General features: G+C 49.0%; 1 protein-coding gene across 1 annotated transcript; it reads right to left on the reverse strand.

Moving 5' to 3' along the window:
• Positions 1-8,102: 8,102 nt before the first annotated feature.
• Positions 8,103-16,599, reverse strand: LOC143940730 (uncharacterized). The gene is made up of 5 exons (XM_077462411.1): positions 13,872-16,599; positions 13,707-13,784; positions 13,226-13,294; positions 12,997-13,086; positions 8,103-8,645 (listed from the first exon to the last, which is right to left on the reverse strand). Exons 1-5 carry the CDS (start codon positions 14,062-14,064, stop codon positions 8,182-8,184), a joined length of 894 nt encoding a protein of 297 aa, XP_077318537.1. The 5' UTR covers positions 14,065-16,599; the 3' UTR covers positions 8,103-8,181.
• Between the last annotated feature and the right edge of the window lie 395 nt (positions 16,600-16,994).

Consider the following 16,994-nt stretch of genomic DNA (forward strand, 5'->3'; position numbering starts at 1 on the left):
TAGCTTTTTCCTAAAAATCTGATGCTATAGTGTTAGTGTGAGAAGCTTAGTGATTCTAGTGTTGCTGCTATAGCCTCAGAGGCTGCCTGTGTTGTGTGGGGATCTATTAGACTTGTGTTACCTGTCTGATCATCATCACTGTGATCGCTATCACCAGTCCACCTGTTTCTGTTCAAACGAGTACTAGTATATAATATATATACAGAAATAGCTATGTACCGTTCTGGAAACGCGAAGGCAGGTAGAGGTAGTGGTCGTGGACGCGGTCGCGGTGGACGCCTTGCTAAAAGAAGTGGCAAGGTCTCTGCTACTAGTGTCTCTGACACTTCTGCCACCACAAACATGCTGTCCACAACAGTGGGTGCCACCACCACCACCACCAGTTCTACTATGAGTTTTCCTGCCAGACCACCATCTGCTGCAGCTTCCACTGCCAGTGCAGTGCTTCCTTCTGCTTCTACAGGTGTCATGGCTTCTTATTTTTATGGGATAGGCAAGAAACCTAGTGTAAAACAAGTGGCGTTGCCTGTACACTCACAACCACCAATCACACAGCCAGTGACACTGCCCAGCTCCCCAAACAAGCAATTGAGGAAGACAGCAGCAGAGACAGAGTGCGAGACTTTTATATCATTGTCCCAAGAGAATGATTCTGAATGTGATGCTCCTCTTTCCCCAACCACTGCAGACGTTTTATACACTCTTACCCCACAAGAGTTGCAGCATGACGTAGAGCACGTGCAAGAGGAATATTCTGTGAGGAGTAGGACAGGTAGCAGTCCACTTTTTTCATCTGCTGCTAACTCCCCTTCTCCCTCTGTTATTATAGAGGAAGAATCCTGTGATGATAACACCGACCTCCCCAGCACCCCTGCAACAGCTTCCACCACTGGTGTGCTACCTGCTGCAGCTATATCAGCCCATACTACTACTAGTGATCAGGGTAAAGGGGCTGCATCCCGCCGCAGCAATGTGTGGAAATACTTCCAAACAGTGGAAGGCGGGTTCTTTGCAAAGTGCAAGTTGTGTGGGAAGCAAGTCAGCAGGGGTAAAAAGTTGGGACATTTAACCAACGCTGGTATGAACCTGCATCTCAGAAATCACCACAGTTCTACTTTACTGCGGGCAGAGGCAGAAAAAGATGGTAGAGCAGGAAGCAGCATAACAGACTCTGACTGTACTGGTGGTACCTCCTCAGCCACACCACAGACTCAGAGCACAGCCCATAGAGAGGGTTCAATTAGGACAAACCGTCCACATGCAGTAGTTCCACTGCAGGCCCAATCAGGCTCCTCATCCTCCCAAGGACATTATCAGCCCACCCTAGATAGTTTTGTTGGCTTTAGCTCCAAGGGCATGTCAAAACAGCAGGCCAACAAGATCACCCGCCTCATTGGCCAATTCATTGCTGTTGGAGGAGCCTCTTTTCGCATGATTGAAGGGGAGCCATTTAAACAGCTGATGCATGCCGTTGCTCCACGATACGTTATTCCTGCACGAACAACTTTCAGCAGAAAGATTGTTCCAGCACTGTACCATTCGTGTGCTGCATTACTAAAGGAAAAAATGGCCAAAGCTGAGGGTCAGACAATACATTTGACCACTGATTTGTGGACAGCTCCCAGCGGTCAACATGCTTTCCTGTCTTTGACTGCACACTGGTGGCAGGCCACTGTGCCTGTTGGTGGTGGCACTACTGCAAGAGCTCAAACTTCATCAGGAAGCAGGTCTGCAGCTCAAGACCAGCAGGGTTATCAAGCTTACCTGCTGCACACAGAAGTCCGCGATGATAGACACAGCTCTGCCAACATATTGCGGGCAATTAGAGCGATGTTGGCCAATTGGTTTGGAGAGCAGGCAGACACCAATGTTTCTGTTGGGTTCATAGTGACAGACGGAGGTTCAAACATGGTCAAAGCACTCCAAGATGGATCTTTTGTCGGTGTGCGCTGTTCTGCACACATACTGCATTTAGTGGTCAAGGGTGCAATCCCAGTGGAGAAAAACAACAAGATTGCTCACATTTTGGACCTTTGCAGGAAAATTGCAGGGCATTTCCACCGCAGTGTAGTTGCTAGTCAACTGTTGAGGGAGGAGCAAGAACAATCAGGGCTCCCCATACATCGCCTGAAACAAGATGTCAGCACCCGGTGGAACTATACCCTGGAAATGCTGGAACGCATTTTGGAGCAAAAGACAGCCATCCACAATATATCATCTCACCATAGCATTGGGATTGATTCCACACTGGGACGTGATGACTGGTGTATAATTGGCCAGCTTGTTTCTGTCTTAAAACCTTTTCGCAATGTGACGGAAAACTTGAGTCAGAGCAATGCCAGCCTAGGACAGGTCATACCCTTGTTTACCTATCTCATTGATAAGATGCGATCATTCCTAGAAAGCAGTGAGCCGGTTTGTGGCAGCCCACTTCATGCCGATGTAGCGTCTTTCATCAGAAAGCTACAAGACAATTTAAAAGATCGGCTAAATGACCGTGTCCGCAAAAGCCCTGAACTCATGCTGGCTACCCTGTGTGATCCCAGGATCAAAGGTAAACTGGCACTCAGAGACAACAGCCTTTCCTACTGGAAAGAAAAACTCATTGAAAGAGTCCATAATTTGCAGCAACAAAGAGGTATGCTGAATGAGGCCGATTTGGAACATTCACCTGCAATGACTGCTATTTCAAGGCCTGACACCATCACTCAAAAACAACTGAGTGGAGCATGTGCATGTTGGGTAGAGGCACTTGACAATCTGGTGGATGCAGGTCAAGCAGCAGGTAATCGAGAGGAGAGCAGTGCCTCTGAAATGGTCAGGGCCTACCTATATGAAGCCCCTTTGCTTCCTACAGAGGACCCTTTGACCTATTGGGATGGTAAGAAAAGTGTGTGGCCTGGTCTTTGCCTGGTTGCCCAGAAACTACTATCCTGTCCTCCAACCAGTGTGCAAAGTGAGAGAGTTTTCTCTATTACTGGGAACATCCTTAATCCACACCGTGCACAACTAACACCCCATTTGATGGAACAAATAACTTTCCTCAAATTTAACCTCCCCAAGCTGGGTTACCCTACCCTTAACTTGTGAGACCCGAATTATTGCCACCATGTGAAGAAGATACATGGGGCTCAGAGGAACCATCCAAATGTTGAGGAAAAGCATTTTTTTTTATTTTCTTACCACTTGAAGTTGACATTCACAATAGCAGTTCTCTTCGGTGTGACCCCAAGATTTAAATAGAATTTGTTTTTGTCAAGCAATCCAATTACTCCCTTTATTCCTTCCATCATCCTTTTTTGTAATGAATGTGTGTAATTGTGTATGTGTAGAGTGACTAGAGTGTGTGTGATTGCATGAATGAATGTTGTGTGAATGGACAGTAGCAAGGGTTGAAGCCTTGACGTGGCGCTACTGCTCACGTGTTGCTGTCTTTGTACATACAAATAGCAACCTGTGCTAATTTAACCATTTTTTTGTATGATGGTCTGGAAATAAGAGACAATGATTATTATTGATGGAGCGACTGTCAACTCAAGGATCAGAATATGTTACCAACACAACATAGAACAAAGAAACATACAGCTGGAAACGTGATTCTATGCAAGATAGATTAGTTGGTCACTGCTGAGCTGCACCCAGATGCCCATGACCCCTCATATTTGCCATCTCTGACCCAGGGGACACCAGGGCCCTCTCTGATCCTCTGCCTGTAAGGTCTCCTGAGACCAGGTGACAGATGCACTCCATAGAAGTTAGAAGTGCACTGCTAGGTACAGGTAGCTGATCTTAGGACTGACTGCTGCGGATTGTACCCAGGGAGATTCAGGACACAGGTCTACAGGATCACTAACACAGATCCCAATGGGAGCTGGAGCATAGATTCCCCCTGGGCGCGGAGTCTAAGAGCCAGCAGGTGTTCACCAGAGCCTCCAGTGGTGAGGATGGACTTCGCAGCAGTCTGGCTCCAGGTCGCGGCCCCTAGGGTCTCACAGCTCACACTCTCAGTAGACTACAAGAGAAGGAAGCAGCAGGCTGGGACAACAATGATAGTAAGGGTATAAGGCAGAGTTCAGGGCAACTAGCAGACTGGAACAGAGTACACGCCAAAGGTTCTGGGTCACAGGCAGACAGGGATGGTTGTGGACATGCCAAAAAGTGAAGGTCACAAGCAGACAGGAATCGCTGAGAACACACCAATGTCAGTAACAGAGACAAACATAGAGCACACAGCAAGCAGGAACCCAACCACACCTTGGATACTTTAGTGGTTTCTAATCACTACTAGCTTGCAGTGCACAGGTTAATATAAGGTTCCCTGATAGGGCCTGGGGTGGAGCCATGCTAGAGGAGAGGTTATAAAAACCACCAGGTGGAAGTGTCTGGCCTCTTAGTCTGAACACATGAGGGGAGGTATTGGTAAGCAGACAGAGGAAGATCACTGCATAACAAATAACAATTACACCGCCTGTTTCATGACCATCTGCAATTGTCTGAAGTCACTGGTGTGAGTAATCTACCCTGCTGCCATGTTACTCAAGCCCTGGAAAAAGTGGAAATGATGCCTGCCCTTTGAGCTGTTTCCCCTTGTGATTGTGCTAGCCTCAGCCTGTGAACCTCTGTCCAGTTAACTGTTGCCCTCATGATTGCAAGCCTTCAACCTATGCCCTGTAAACTGTTGAGGGCTGTATGGTTAACCCCTGCTGTAACTATCTGCTGTGTATTCTGGTGGAGGGAAAGCTGAAAGGCGTGACTGGTGGACACCAGAGGCGTAACTAGAAACCTCAGGGCCCCGGTGCAAGAAATCAGGAAGGCCCCCCCAAAAAGCATTATTTTGATACTTTGTTTTTTTTTTTACAATGTATAACAAAAGTAAAACATTTCTGTTTCTGATTTAAAGTTACCATAACTGTCAAGAGGAAGCTTCTATGAACAACTTTATCCATGCCCAAAAAATGCAGCTTGCCCATGTCCCCCAATGCAGCGCGTGTCCCCCAATGCAGCGCGTGTCCCCCGTGCAGCCTGTGTCCACCAATGCAGCGTGTGTCCCCCAATGCAGCCTGTGACACTAGTTCAGTGTGTGTCCCCCAGTGCAGCGTGTGACCCCCCATGCAGCTTGTGTCACCAGTGCAGCCTGTGTCCCCCAGTGCAGCGTGTGACACCAATGCAGCGTGTGTCCCCCAATGCAGCCTGTGACACCAGTTCAGTGTGTGTCCCCCAGTGCAGCGTGTGTACACCAGTGCAGTGTGTGACCCCCCATGCAGCTTGTGTCACCAGTGCAGTGTGTCCCCCAGTGCAGCGTGTGGACACCAGTGCAGTGTGTGTCCACCAGTGCAGCGTGCCGTGTATCCCCCAGTGCAGCCTGTGTCCCCCATGCAGCCTGTGTCCCCCGTGCAATGTGTGTCCACCAGTGCAGTGTGTGACCCCCAATGCAGCCTGTGTCCCCCAGTGCAGCGTGTGGACACTGGACACCAGTGCAGCGTGTGGACACCAGTACAGTGTGTGACCCCCCATGCAGCGTGTGACACCAATGCTGCCTGTGTCCCCCAGTGCAGCGTGTGACACCAATGCAGCCTGTGTCCCCCAATGCAGCCTGTGACACCAGTTCAGTGTGTGTCCCCAGTGCAGCGTGTGGACACCAGTGCAGTGTGTGACCCCCCATGCAGCTTGTGTCACCAGTACAGTGTGTCAACCAGTGCAGCCTGTGTCCCCCAGTGCAGCGTGTGACACCAATGCAGCGTGTGTCCCCCAATGCAGCGTGTGACACCAGTTCAGTGTGTGTCCCCCAGTGCAGCGTGTGTACACCAGTGCAGTGTGTGACCCCCCATGCAGCTTGTGTCACCAGTACAGTGTGTGTCCCCCAGTGCAGCGTGTGACACCAATGCAGCCTGTGTCCCCCAGTGCAGCGTGTGACACCAATGCAGCCTGTGTCCCCCAGTGCAGCCTGTGACACCAGTTCAGTGTGTGTCCCCAGTGCAGCGTGTGTACACCAGTGCAGTGTGTGACCCCCCATGCAGCTTGTGTCACCAGTACAGTGTGTCAACCAGTGCAGCCTGTGTCCCCCAGTGCAGCGTGTGACACCAATGCAGCCTGTGTCCCCCAGTGCAGCGTGTGACACCAATGCAGCCTGTGTCCCCCAATGCAGCCTGTGACACCAGTTCAGTGTGTGTCCCCAGTGTTTTGTGTGTACACCAGTGCAGTGTGTGACCCCCCATGCAGCTTGTGTCACCAGTACAGTGTGTCAACCAGTGCAGCCTGTGTCCCCCAGTGCAGCGTGTGACACCAATGCAGCCTGTGTCCCCCAGTGCAGCGTGTGACACCAATGCAGCCTGTGTCCACCAATGCAGCGTGTGACACCAATGCAGCGTGTGTCCCCCAATGCAGCGTGTGACACCAGTTCAGTGTGTGTCCCCCAGTGCAGCGTGTGTACACCAGTGCAGTGTGTGACCCCCCATGCAGCTTGTGTCACCAGTACAGTGTGTGTCCCCCAGTGCAGCGTGTGACACCAATGCAGCCTGTGTCCCCCAGTGCAGCGTGTGACACCAATGCAGCCTGTGTCCCCCAGTGCAGCGTGTGACACCAATGCAGCCTGTGTCCCCCAGTGCAGCGTGTGACACCAGTTCAGTGTGTGTCCCCAGTGCAGCGTGTGGACACCAGTGCAGTGTGTGACCCCCCATGCAGCTTGTGTCACCAGTGCAGCCTGTGTCCCCCAGTGCAGCGTGTGACACCAATGCAGCGTGTGACACCAATGCAGCCTGTGTCCCCCAGTGCAGCCTGTCTCCACCAGTGCAGTGTGTGACCCCCCATGCAGCCTGTGTCCCCAGTGCAGCATGTATCCACCAGTGCAGTGTGTCCCCCAGTGCAGCGTGTATCCACCAGTGCAGTGTCCCCCCCAGTGCAGCCTGTGTCCCCCAGTGCAGCCTGTGTCCCCCAGTGCAGCCTGTGTCCCCCAGTGCAGCGTGTGGACACCAGTGCAGCGGTGGTACTGCAGGGGGGCAATGGTGGTACTGGAGGGGCACTTCTTACTGATCCCATCCCCCCACCGATCTCATCCTTAAACACTGTGCAATCGCAGAGGGGAGAGCTCCTCCGTTGCCTTCAATGAATTGGTCAGCCCAGTTTATTAAGTGTCTGCTCCACATCCCTTACAGTATCTCTGCCTATGGATAGGCGGGGGCGGAGCGCTTCTCTCTCACAGTCTCTCCCCTCACAGTTGATGAAAGCCCCCCTCCCCGCAGCATGAACCTAACAGACACAAACCCCCGACAGGCAGGTGGGCCCTTCACGCGTCGGGCGGGCGGCCAGTGGGCCCCCTGAAGTGGTGAACTACAGGGCCCTATCTCCCGGTAGAGGAAGACACCCAAGGGGCTCAAAGGTCCCCCTCTGAACCCTGAAGCTATTGAGACAAGCTCGCCTACATTTTACCTTGTTGGAGAAGATACAGGAATTGGCTAACTGAATTTAAGAGAGTATGGTGCAAAATCACCTCCCGTTGATACCTTATACCATAAATATCTGAAGCCCTTATGCCAAGTGCCAACCACAGGCTCCTATACATATTAAAGTGTGATGTCGATGTGAAAATCGCTCTATCTGCCTAGAGAAATACTTTCTTGTGGTTCTCCTTTTTCTTCCTGCATATTTCTCTTGGGGTGCCCCCATGAAGAAATGTAAAAAATTGATAAAGCTCCTAAGGAAGCGTTGACCAAAACACGAAACATGTAGAGCGCCAGAATATATTTAAGATTGGTTCTGTAATTAATACCCTGTCTAGCGTAATCCATTCTTATATTGTGATAGATACACACTACTTTTATTGTTAACTACAGGGCCCAGTCCCGCTTGCGACTGTTGCGACTCTGATAATTTCGCCACTGCTGGACACAATATACATGGGATTACCCTCTGCACAGTGAAATAGTGTAGAGAGAAATCTCTTAAATTTTCTAAGTTCAGCCTGATGGTTACATGTAGGAAAAGCACAATTATAAGGCCTCTACTAAGTTTATAACTATAAATGGAGTAGTTAATTTAGAGAAACAACATCACATACATATCATAACGAATCGAACTAGGAAAGCAAAATTCAAGAAAACAAGTAGTTTTAAACAACAATTTTTTTTAATGTAACAAAATATAAAAAAATACAAAAATATGTACAAATAAACAAAAAAAAACTATTTACATATCCTCCTGATCCTCCCCCGACCTGGTGAGCAGACGCTGTAGGGACATATTCATCCCAGTCATCTGCTCACCAAGGTACCGAATAGCCTCCAGTTGCCTATGAAGGCTCCTTCGGCACCTCTCCAGAGCCACATACTGGCGGCGATTGTGGAGGCCCAAGGAACGCCCTAGCCTCCTGATGTAGGCGTACTGCCTTTCTTGGACCTCCAAAATGCGCCGCTGATAATCTATATGTGGCTCTGGAGGGGGGGGGAGGGGGGGGGAAACCGCGGCCTGAGGCACGGAGGAGGAGGAGGAGGAGGAGGCAGCACCCATGGCTGTATCCAGGTGGGGGGGGGATACTGGAGGATGGAAGGGCCCTGGAGAAGCTGCTGAGGAAGGACGGTCAGGCCAACCAGACGCGGGCAGGTTCGACTCATCCACATCCACGGGGTGAAGCTCAAGGATAAAGACTTCACCTGTGAGGAAAAGGAAATACATTAGATAGATAATACAATACATACATTACACATGGCTTCTGCACTCTAACCATACATAACATGGTAACATGGGGACGGTTACTTTGATTTACTTCATCGGCGCAGAGCACTAGCCTATTGTCAGATTAGCTCAGTGTCATGAATTTTGGTGATACGCAAACAACTGTGTTAGGCTGGGTTCACACTTGTGCGATGCGGGAACCCTGCGATTCCACTACGGGTTCCTCCATCGCACCCGACTCGCACAGCAGTTCACAACGACATATGCGAACTGCTGGGGAGTGTCATACAATGTTAATGACACCCCCATTTCAGTTAGCATGTCGCACTGCAAAGTGTCAGTTTGGACATGAATCAGATCGCATGGGTGCCATGCGATCCGATTCTGGTGCGGAAACAAAAAAGGTTCCAGTGCGAGTTTAGTCCGAATGCGATACGATTTCAGTCATACTATCTGTATGGCTGAAATCTCATTGCACGGACATCGCCTGCAATTTGCACTGCAGTGCAAATCGCATGCGATTTTGCACTATGCAGCAGTGTGAACTGGCCCTGAGCCTAGGTTTCCACAAATTTGATGGATAGCAATGTTAACTGTGAAGTTGACTCAGAATGCAGTTCACATGCACACTAACCCCGCTTTTCATTTAGGCCATTTTAATGTGACTTGAGGTCCATATACCTCCAGAATACACAGGCATGGCTTCAAGTTACGGCAGAATCGTGCAACTTTCAGGCTTTTCAGGCCAACACAGCCTGAAATTTGTACAATTCTGCAATTTTGATGCGACTTTAAAGCAATGCCTGTGTATTCCAGAGGTCTATGGATCTCAAGTTGCATCAAAGTGGGACCAAAGTAGTGCAGGGACTACTTTGAAGTCGCACAGATACAAATATAATACTCATTGGAAATCATAGAGTACAAAGTCGCAGGACAAGTTGCACAAGTGGAAATGGAGCCTAAATGAAAAGTGGGTTTTTGTGCATGTGAACTGCATTCTGATGGGCCAACTTTCCAGTTAACATTGCTAGCCATCAGATTTGCCTGTAGCCTTTACAGCGCATGCGCAGGAACGATGATCAGATTTTACTACCACTACCATGAGCTAGTTTCACACTTGTGCGACTTGAAAGTCAAATGCTTTTGCCATGATTTTTGCCATGACTTGAAGCAATGTTTGTGTAATCTTGATGTCTCTGCCACAAGTCGCATCAAAGTCAGACAAAAGTAGTACAAAAACTACTTTGAAGTCGCACAGATATGAACTGAACTCCTTGGTAATCATGGTGTGTGGCTTGTCATGCGACTTTGCAGTCTCAAGTAGCAGGACTAGTCGCACAAGTGTGAAAGGGCCTGAGGCTGTCCATACCACCTGATCACTGGTTTAGTGTATTTTTTTACTGGTGGTGACTCGTGATTCTTTCAGTGTACTGGGTTCTAAAAACTGATATGACTCTTTAACTCGGTAACAACTTGTATGATTCTTTATTTAACCACTTGCCGCCCACCCTATAGGCAATTGACGGCGGCAAAGTGGTTTCATAATCCTGACCGGATGTATTATGACGTGATCAGGATTATGAGCCGCTGCGCGCCCCCGGGGGCGCGCATCGCGGCGATCGTTGTTGCGGGGTGTCAGTCTGACACCCGGCAACTACGATCTCGGTAAAGAGTCGTAGTCGTACTCGTAGACGGAGAATCTTTACCACGTGATCAGCCGTGTCCAATCACGGCTGATCACAGTGTAAATGGGAAGAGCCGGTGATCGGCTTTCCCTCACTCGCATCTGTCAGACGCGAGTAGAGGAGAGCCGATCGGCTGCTCCTCTGACAGGGGGGGTCTGTGCTGATCGATTATCAGCACAGCCCCCCCGAGGATGACCACACTGGACCACCAGGGACACCACCAGACCACCAGGGAAAAGGTAATCCTCCCTAGACCACCAGGGATGCCAGTTAGCACAATGGGTGCCAATCAGTGCCCATAATGGATGCCAATCAGTGCCCACAATGGGCATCACTGATTGGCATGCATTATTGTTTGGCACTGATTGGCATCCATTACTATAGCATAACACCAATGCCGCCTATGAGTGCCCACCTGTGCCGCCTATGAGTGCCCACCTGTGCCGCCTATGAGTGCCCACCTGTGCCGCCTATGAGTGCCCACCTGTGCCGCCTATGAGTGCCCACCTGTGCCGCCTATGAGTGCCCACCTGTGCCGCCTATCCATGCTGACCATCCGTGCCGACCATCTGTGCCGCCCATCCGTGCCGCCCATCCATGCCAATTTGTGCCACCTATCAGTGTCCGTCCGTGTCGCCCATCAGTGCCGCCTATCAGTGCCACTTCATTGGTGCCCAACACTGCCGCCTTATCAGTGCCCATCAGTGTAGCCCCATCAGTGCCCATCAGTGAAGGAGAAAACGTACTTATTTAAAAAGTTTTGAAACTGAAACAAAAAAATATTTTTTTTTTGAAAATTTTCGGTATTTTTTTTATTTGTAGCGCAAAAAATAAAAACCGTAGAGGTGATCAAATACCACCAAAAGAAAGCTCTATTTGTGGGAAAAAAATGATAAACATTTCATTTGGGTACAGTGTAGCATGACCGCGCAAATGGTCATTCAAAGTGCGACAGCGATGAAAGCTCAAAATTGGTCTGGGCAGGAAGGTGTTTAAGTGCCCCCCCGGTATTGAAGTGGTTAACTCGGTGTACTGTGAATGAACTCCTGACTCTTGTTTTAAGTTTGTATCCAGTTCCTGAGTGTCCTGTGCTTAGAGTCAGCTGATCTCACTCAAGGATCATATTACCAGGCCTGCTCTGCTATGTATGTACTGAGTGAGTGCACAGAGTGAAGTGTTTCAAACGAATCAGTTCACTCAGATAAATCGATTCATCCGACATCCAGTTCACTGAAAATAATCGATTCAAAAGAACGAATCATTCATGAACTGGACATCACTAAATCAGACATCATGAGGAAAGAGTTTAACACCCTAGGCGAAACCTAATTTTGCCGCCCCTTTGGCCCCACCACTGACTCCACCCCTTTTGCCCTGCCCATGTATACAGTACACCACCTTTTTATAGATTGCTAACATTTTGGGGGTGGAGTCCGTCACTGAGCCTGGAGGTGGTGGGTGGGGGCATCGGTAAGTCACCCAGGATTGATGTGTGCTCTAGGCCAGCACCTACCTTGTCTATAGGTAGCACTGGCCCTGTACAGGGGATATGTACACAGATAATTTAAGGCACTGATAATCAGTGCAGGCCCTTCAGTACCACCTATCAGTGCCCATGGGCACTGAGTGATACCTATATGCAGTGTCACCTCCATCACTGCAGCCTATCGGTGGGAACCCGTCATAATGGGCACAACAGGTGTACAGACCTGGGAACTTGGCTCAGGGATGGTGAGAACCCCTCATAATGGGCACAACGGGGGTACAGACCCGGGAACTCAGCACAGGGATGGTGAGAACCCCTCATAATGGGCACAGCGGGTGTACAGACCTGGGAACTCAGCACAGGGATGGTGAGAACCCCTCATAATGGACACAGCGGGTGTACAGACCTGGGAACTCAGCACAGGGATGGTGAGAACCCCTCATAATGGACACAGTGGGTGTACAGACCCGGGAACTCAGCATAGGGATGGTGAGAACCCCTCATAATGGACACAGCAGTTGTAAAGACCCCAGAAATTAGCACAGGGATGATGGGAACCCCTCATAATGGGCACAGCGGGTGTGCAGACCTCGGGGGGGGGCAGCATTTTAGAAATTATTGGCTATATTTTTCTCCTGCAGCTGCTGGTGGAAGGGAGAGGAGAAAAAGACAATTTCAGATGCTGCAAGTGAGGGAAAATACAGCCCAGTTCTAGTAAATGGCATGCTGCACTAGTATCAGCAGCAGTAACCTGGAGAATCCCTATGGACTAGTAATGGGCAGCAGCCTGGTCACCAGCAGAAGAAAGAAACAAACAGAGCCAACACAATGACTGCCCTGCACAGCACTGATATCAGTAATAGCATTGTGTGTGTAGCTGGACACTGATCATCACTCACACACATCCTCTGCTTCCAACCTGCTGTGCAGTGATCGGGGGAGGGGGGACATTCCAGGGAGCTTAGGGGTTATCAGGAAGAGCTGAACTGAACCCTGATATCATATCATCCTGTCCTTAAAGTTGCAGACAGCGAAGGAACGATTTACTGTGCCATGTAACGGGCGGGCTGAGTGTGTACAGAGCAGTCAGTGTATGCCACCAGCATTTCATATTTAAAATACTATTTCCCTGGAAAATACTAAAAAAGTTGTACTTACTCCCTGCATCTGCCGCGTCTGGCTGGTCACCTTCCGGCGCATCCCCAGCAGCCTCTCCAGGGCAGGTCTCCTCCACCTCCTGCTCAGCAGCTGTTGATCAATTTAATATAGAAAAGACAATTACAATCTGCAGTGTACAACAATCTCACACACATTAGTACAAAAACATTGAAACATGTATGATTGATCACTCAGCAGCAGATATACCAGCAAGATTATACTAACTTACATGTGGGCGTTGCCGCCTCAGCCTCTTCCTCCTCCTCAGTCTCCCCTTCTGACTGCATAATGACGAGACCTATTTAATAATAAAGGAGAAATGATGAACTTTACAATGTTCAAGCTTTAAAGATATTACTATAAATACTGTATAAAGATAAAATTAAATAATTATCCATTAGCATGGCAATCCAAAAATAAATTACAAAAACAGTAAAAAAAAAATAAAAACAGGGAGGCACTTACCTGTCCTGGTTCCAGCGGCGAGTGCTAGGTGCACGACACTGATCAGGCGCCTCAGTTCAGAGCGGCGACGTTCTGTCAGATTACGTAAATTACACAAGCGCTTGCGTTACCTGACAGAACGTCGTAGAGGCTCCACCTGTCACTGCTTGAGTGAGAAGCAATGACATTGGAATCGACAATGGAAGGCTGGACAAATGGAAAAGGATCCTGTATTAGTGTCACTACTACAGTACTACTGTACTTACTGGGTGTTGACGCAGAGGATGATGATGACGAGGACTCCTCCTCCGGCCTCGGCTTCCGGCGGCGCTCCTGGATACGATCTTTAAATAAAATCAAACACAACATGGTGAATGCCCGATGCTTGCCAATCAAAAAACCCTCCTGCACAATGTAATGCTGACACCAACCTTGATGAGCCAGGAGCTGGCTGATCTCCTCCTCCCCTATGCCCGCTAAGAGCTCCGCCTCATGGGGGAGGAGAGGCACCCGCTTCCCTCTGCGACCCGACTGCCTGCGTTTACGTGCAATGGAGCTGCAAAACAAAGAGAGAAGAGAAACGGGTTCCATAATTAATCGACAATTGTAATCTGAAAATGACATCAACACAGGAAACAATTGTAGAATGAACCAGTAGTATGAAATGCAAATGGAATTTTTGGATTAGGCACTTTTTTTCATTTAGCCCAAGATTTTCACTTTTTTTTTATTAACCAAATTCATTTTAAGAAAAAGGTATGCTTTTTTGGTCCATAATAAAATATAAAAGAGTAAATAAATATTCATATAAATGTCCACTGTCCAGTCCACCTTTCTAATTAGGCGCTTGTGTGAACTGTGTATGGTGTAAATTACCTTTCTTGTGTCTTTTGCATTAACCACTTGTGGATTTGGACCCCTCCACATATGGTGGCAGGTCCGCAAGCTGGTTAAGTCCAGCCACCATAACAAAATATTTTTTTTTTATACTTTAGGGCCGGTTCACACAGCGGGCGATGCGAGGCGACACGACTCGCCTCGCCGCTATCTTACAAGTAGCCCCCGTTCTGTACAATGGAACCGTTCTCAGAGGAGCGACTCGAGTCGCTCCGACTCAGAAAAAAGGTTCCTGTACTACTTCTGGGCGACCTCGGGGTGACTTGCATTGACTTCTATACAGAAGTCATTTGCAAATCGCCGCTGAGGTCGCGGCAGGTCGCGGGGAGGCAAGTCGGTGTCGCCTCGCCTTGCCTGCAGTGTGAACCGGCCCTAACTTTTTTTCAATAACAAAATATGTAAAACCCAGTGTGGTGATCTAATGCCACCAATAAAAGCTCTATATGTGGCGGGAAAAGGGCATACATTTAATTTGGGTAGTACATCGCAGGAGCGTCCAATTGTCAGTTAACCACTTCCTGACCGGCACACGACAATGTACGTCGGCAGAATGCCACGGGCAGGCATATTGGCGTACAGGTATGGGCATTTCTATATGCCACCCTGCCATCGCGTGCGTGCCGCCAGTCGGGACCCCCATGAGTCCGGTCGGGGGTCCCGCGGGCTCCATCGCTGTGGGGATACCCGCGATCGTATCGCTGGGCGGATGAACGGGGAGATGCCATAAACAGCATCTCCCCATTCTGCCTAGCAACAAGTGACTGATCTCTGCTACATGTGATTGGAGCAGAGATCAGTGTTCAGTCACTAACACACAGCCACGCAAAGTTAAAGAGGAAGTAAACCCCTTCAAACCACTTTGACCTACAGGTAAGCCTAGATTAAGGCTTACCTGTAGGTCCAAGCAATATCTCCTAAACCTATATGGTTTAGGAGATATTTGGCCGAAAATGGGCACCGCTGTCTACGGCGCATGCGCCGTAGACAGCGGCGCGCAGGCGCACTAAATGCGGCAAGTCCAAGAATGGATTTGTCTAATTTGTCGACTCCCGTGCACATGCGCGGGAGTGACGTCATCGCAGCTTCGCCGAATGGCAGCAGCGGAGCTGCGAGACGCGACTCCCGCGTGCATGCGCGGGAGTGACGTCATCGCGGCTTCACCGATGTCATTGGTCGGAGCTGCGAGACGCCACCAGCAAGATGGATGCGGCGGACTACAGGGGACAGCGGCGACTTCGCTGGCTCCTGTGTCAGGTAAGTGACACATAATGGACTACTATGCGATGCATAGTAGTCCATTATGCTTTACCTTTGCAGGGAAAAAAAGAGGAAGTAAACTCATCAGGGTTTACTTCCTCTTTAAGGCCCATACACATGGTGGGACTTTTTGACAACAAACATGCAAATTAGCTGTTTTGGAGCAACATCCGACTGTGTGTACGCTCCATCGGACAAACTTTTTCTGTTTTCATCTGACTTTTGTTGGCTGTGCGAACGGACAAACTTTCTGGCAACAAAAGTGCGATGGAGCAAAGTCCGAACCGTGTGTACGCAAAAGTATCGGACTTTTGTACAAGGTACAAACACGCATGCTCAGAACCAATGCAAAAGATCAGACAACAATACAGAAGTTCACCAAAGGTAGCGCTGGAGTCACTGAACGTCCTCTTTTGAAGCAGCGTCAGTACGTTGTGACATCATTACGTTCGTGTTTGTTATGAAAAAGTCCGACCGTGTGTATACAATACAAACTTGTGGACCACGCCCTTTGTACAAAAGTCCACGGAAAAGTTTGTACAAAGTCCGACTGTGTGTATGAGGCTTTAGTAACACTCCCCTAGGACAGACTTAAAGTGGAGGGCCACCCTGAAAAACAAAAACATTTAAAAAAATTCTAAAAAAAAAAAAATGAAAAAATTTTTTTTTTAACTTACCAGAAATGCCTGTTGCTAGGCACTTTATCCTAATCTTCCTCTTCCCGCGGAGATCTTCTGTCTTCTGTCTTCGTCGCGGCGTCTTCTGGGTAATGAGTCGCGCTGTGTTCTGGGAACTGTGTGTTCCAGAACACAGCGCGTCCCATTCGGAAAGCGCTGCGGGACTCGCGCATGCGCAGTAGCTGCGGGACTCGCGCATGCACAGTAGGAAACGGGCAGTGAAGCCATAAGGCTCCACTGCCTGTTTCCCTTACAGGGAATGGCGGCGCCGGGACCCGAGAGCCGAGGGACGGGTCGGCCTCGGGCAGCCAACATCGCGGGCGCCCTGGACAGGTGATTGTGTTTATTAAGTCAGCAACTGCAGTGTTTGCAGCTGCTGACTTTTTTTTTTTTTTTTTATTTGTTTTTTTTTTTTTATTTTAACCGGCCCTCCTCTTTAACCCCTACACTGCCACCCCCTGGTTAACCCCTTCACTGCCAGTGTCATTTACACAGGAATCACTGCATTTATATAGCAGTGATTGCTGTATAAATGACAATGGTCCCAAAAATGTCCGATGTGTCCGCCATATTGTCGCAGTCACAATAAAAATCGCCGATCGCCTCCATTACTTGTAAAAAAAAAAAAAAAAAAAAAATGCCATAAAACTACACCCTATTTTGTACACGTTATAACTTTTGCGCAAACCAATCAATAATCCATAATTGGGATTTTTTTTTTTT

This window comes from Lithobates pipiens, unplaced genomic scaffold, assembly GCF_037356315.1.
Source record: "Lithobates pipiens isolate NorthernLeopardFrog02 unplaced genomic scaffold, aLitPip1_a1.2 Scaffold_3, whole genome shotgun sequence".
In the NCBI taxonomy this organism is placed as follows: Eukaryota; Metazoa; Chordata; class Amphibia; order Anura; family Ranidae; genus Lithobates; species Lithobates pipiens.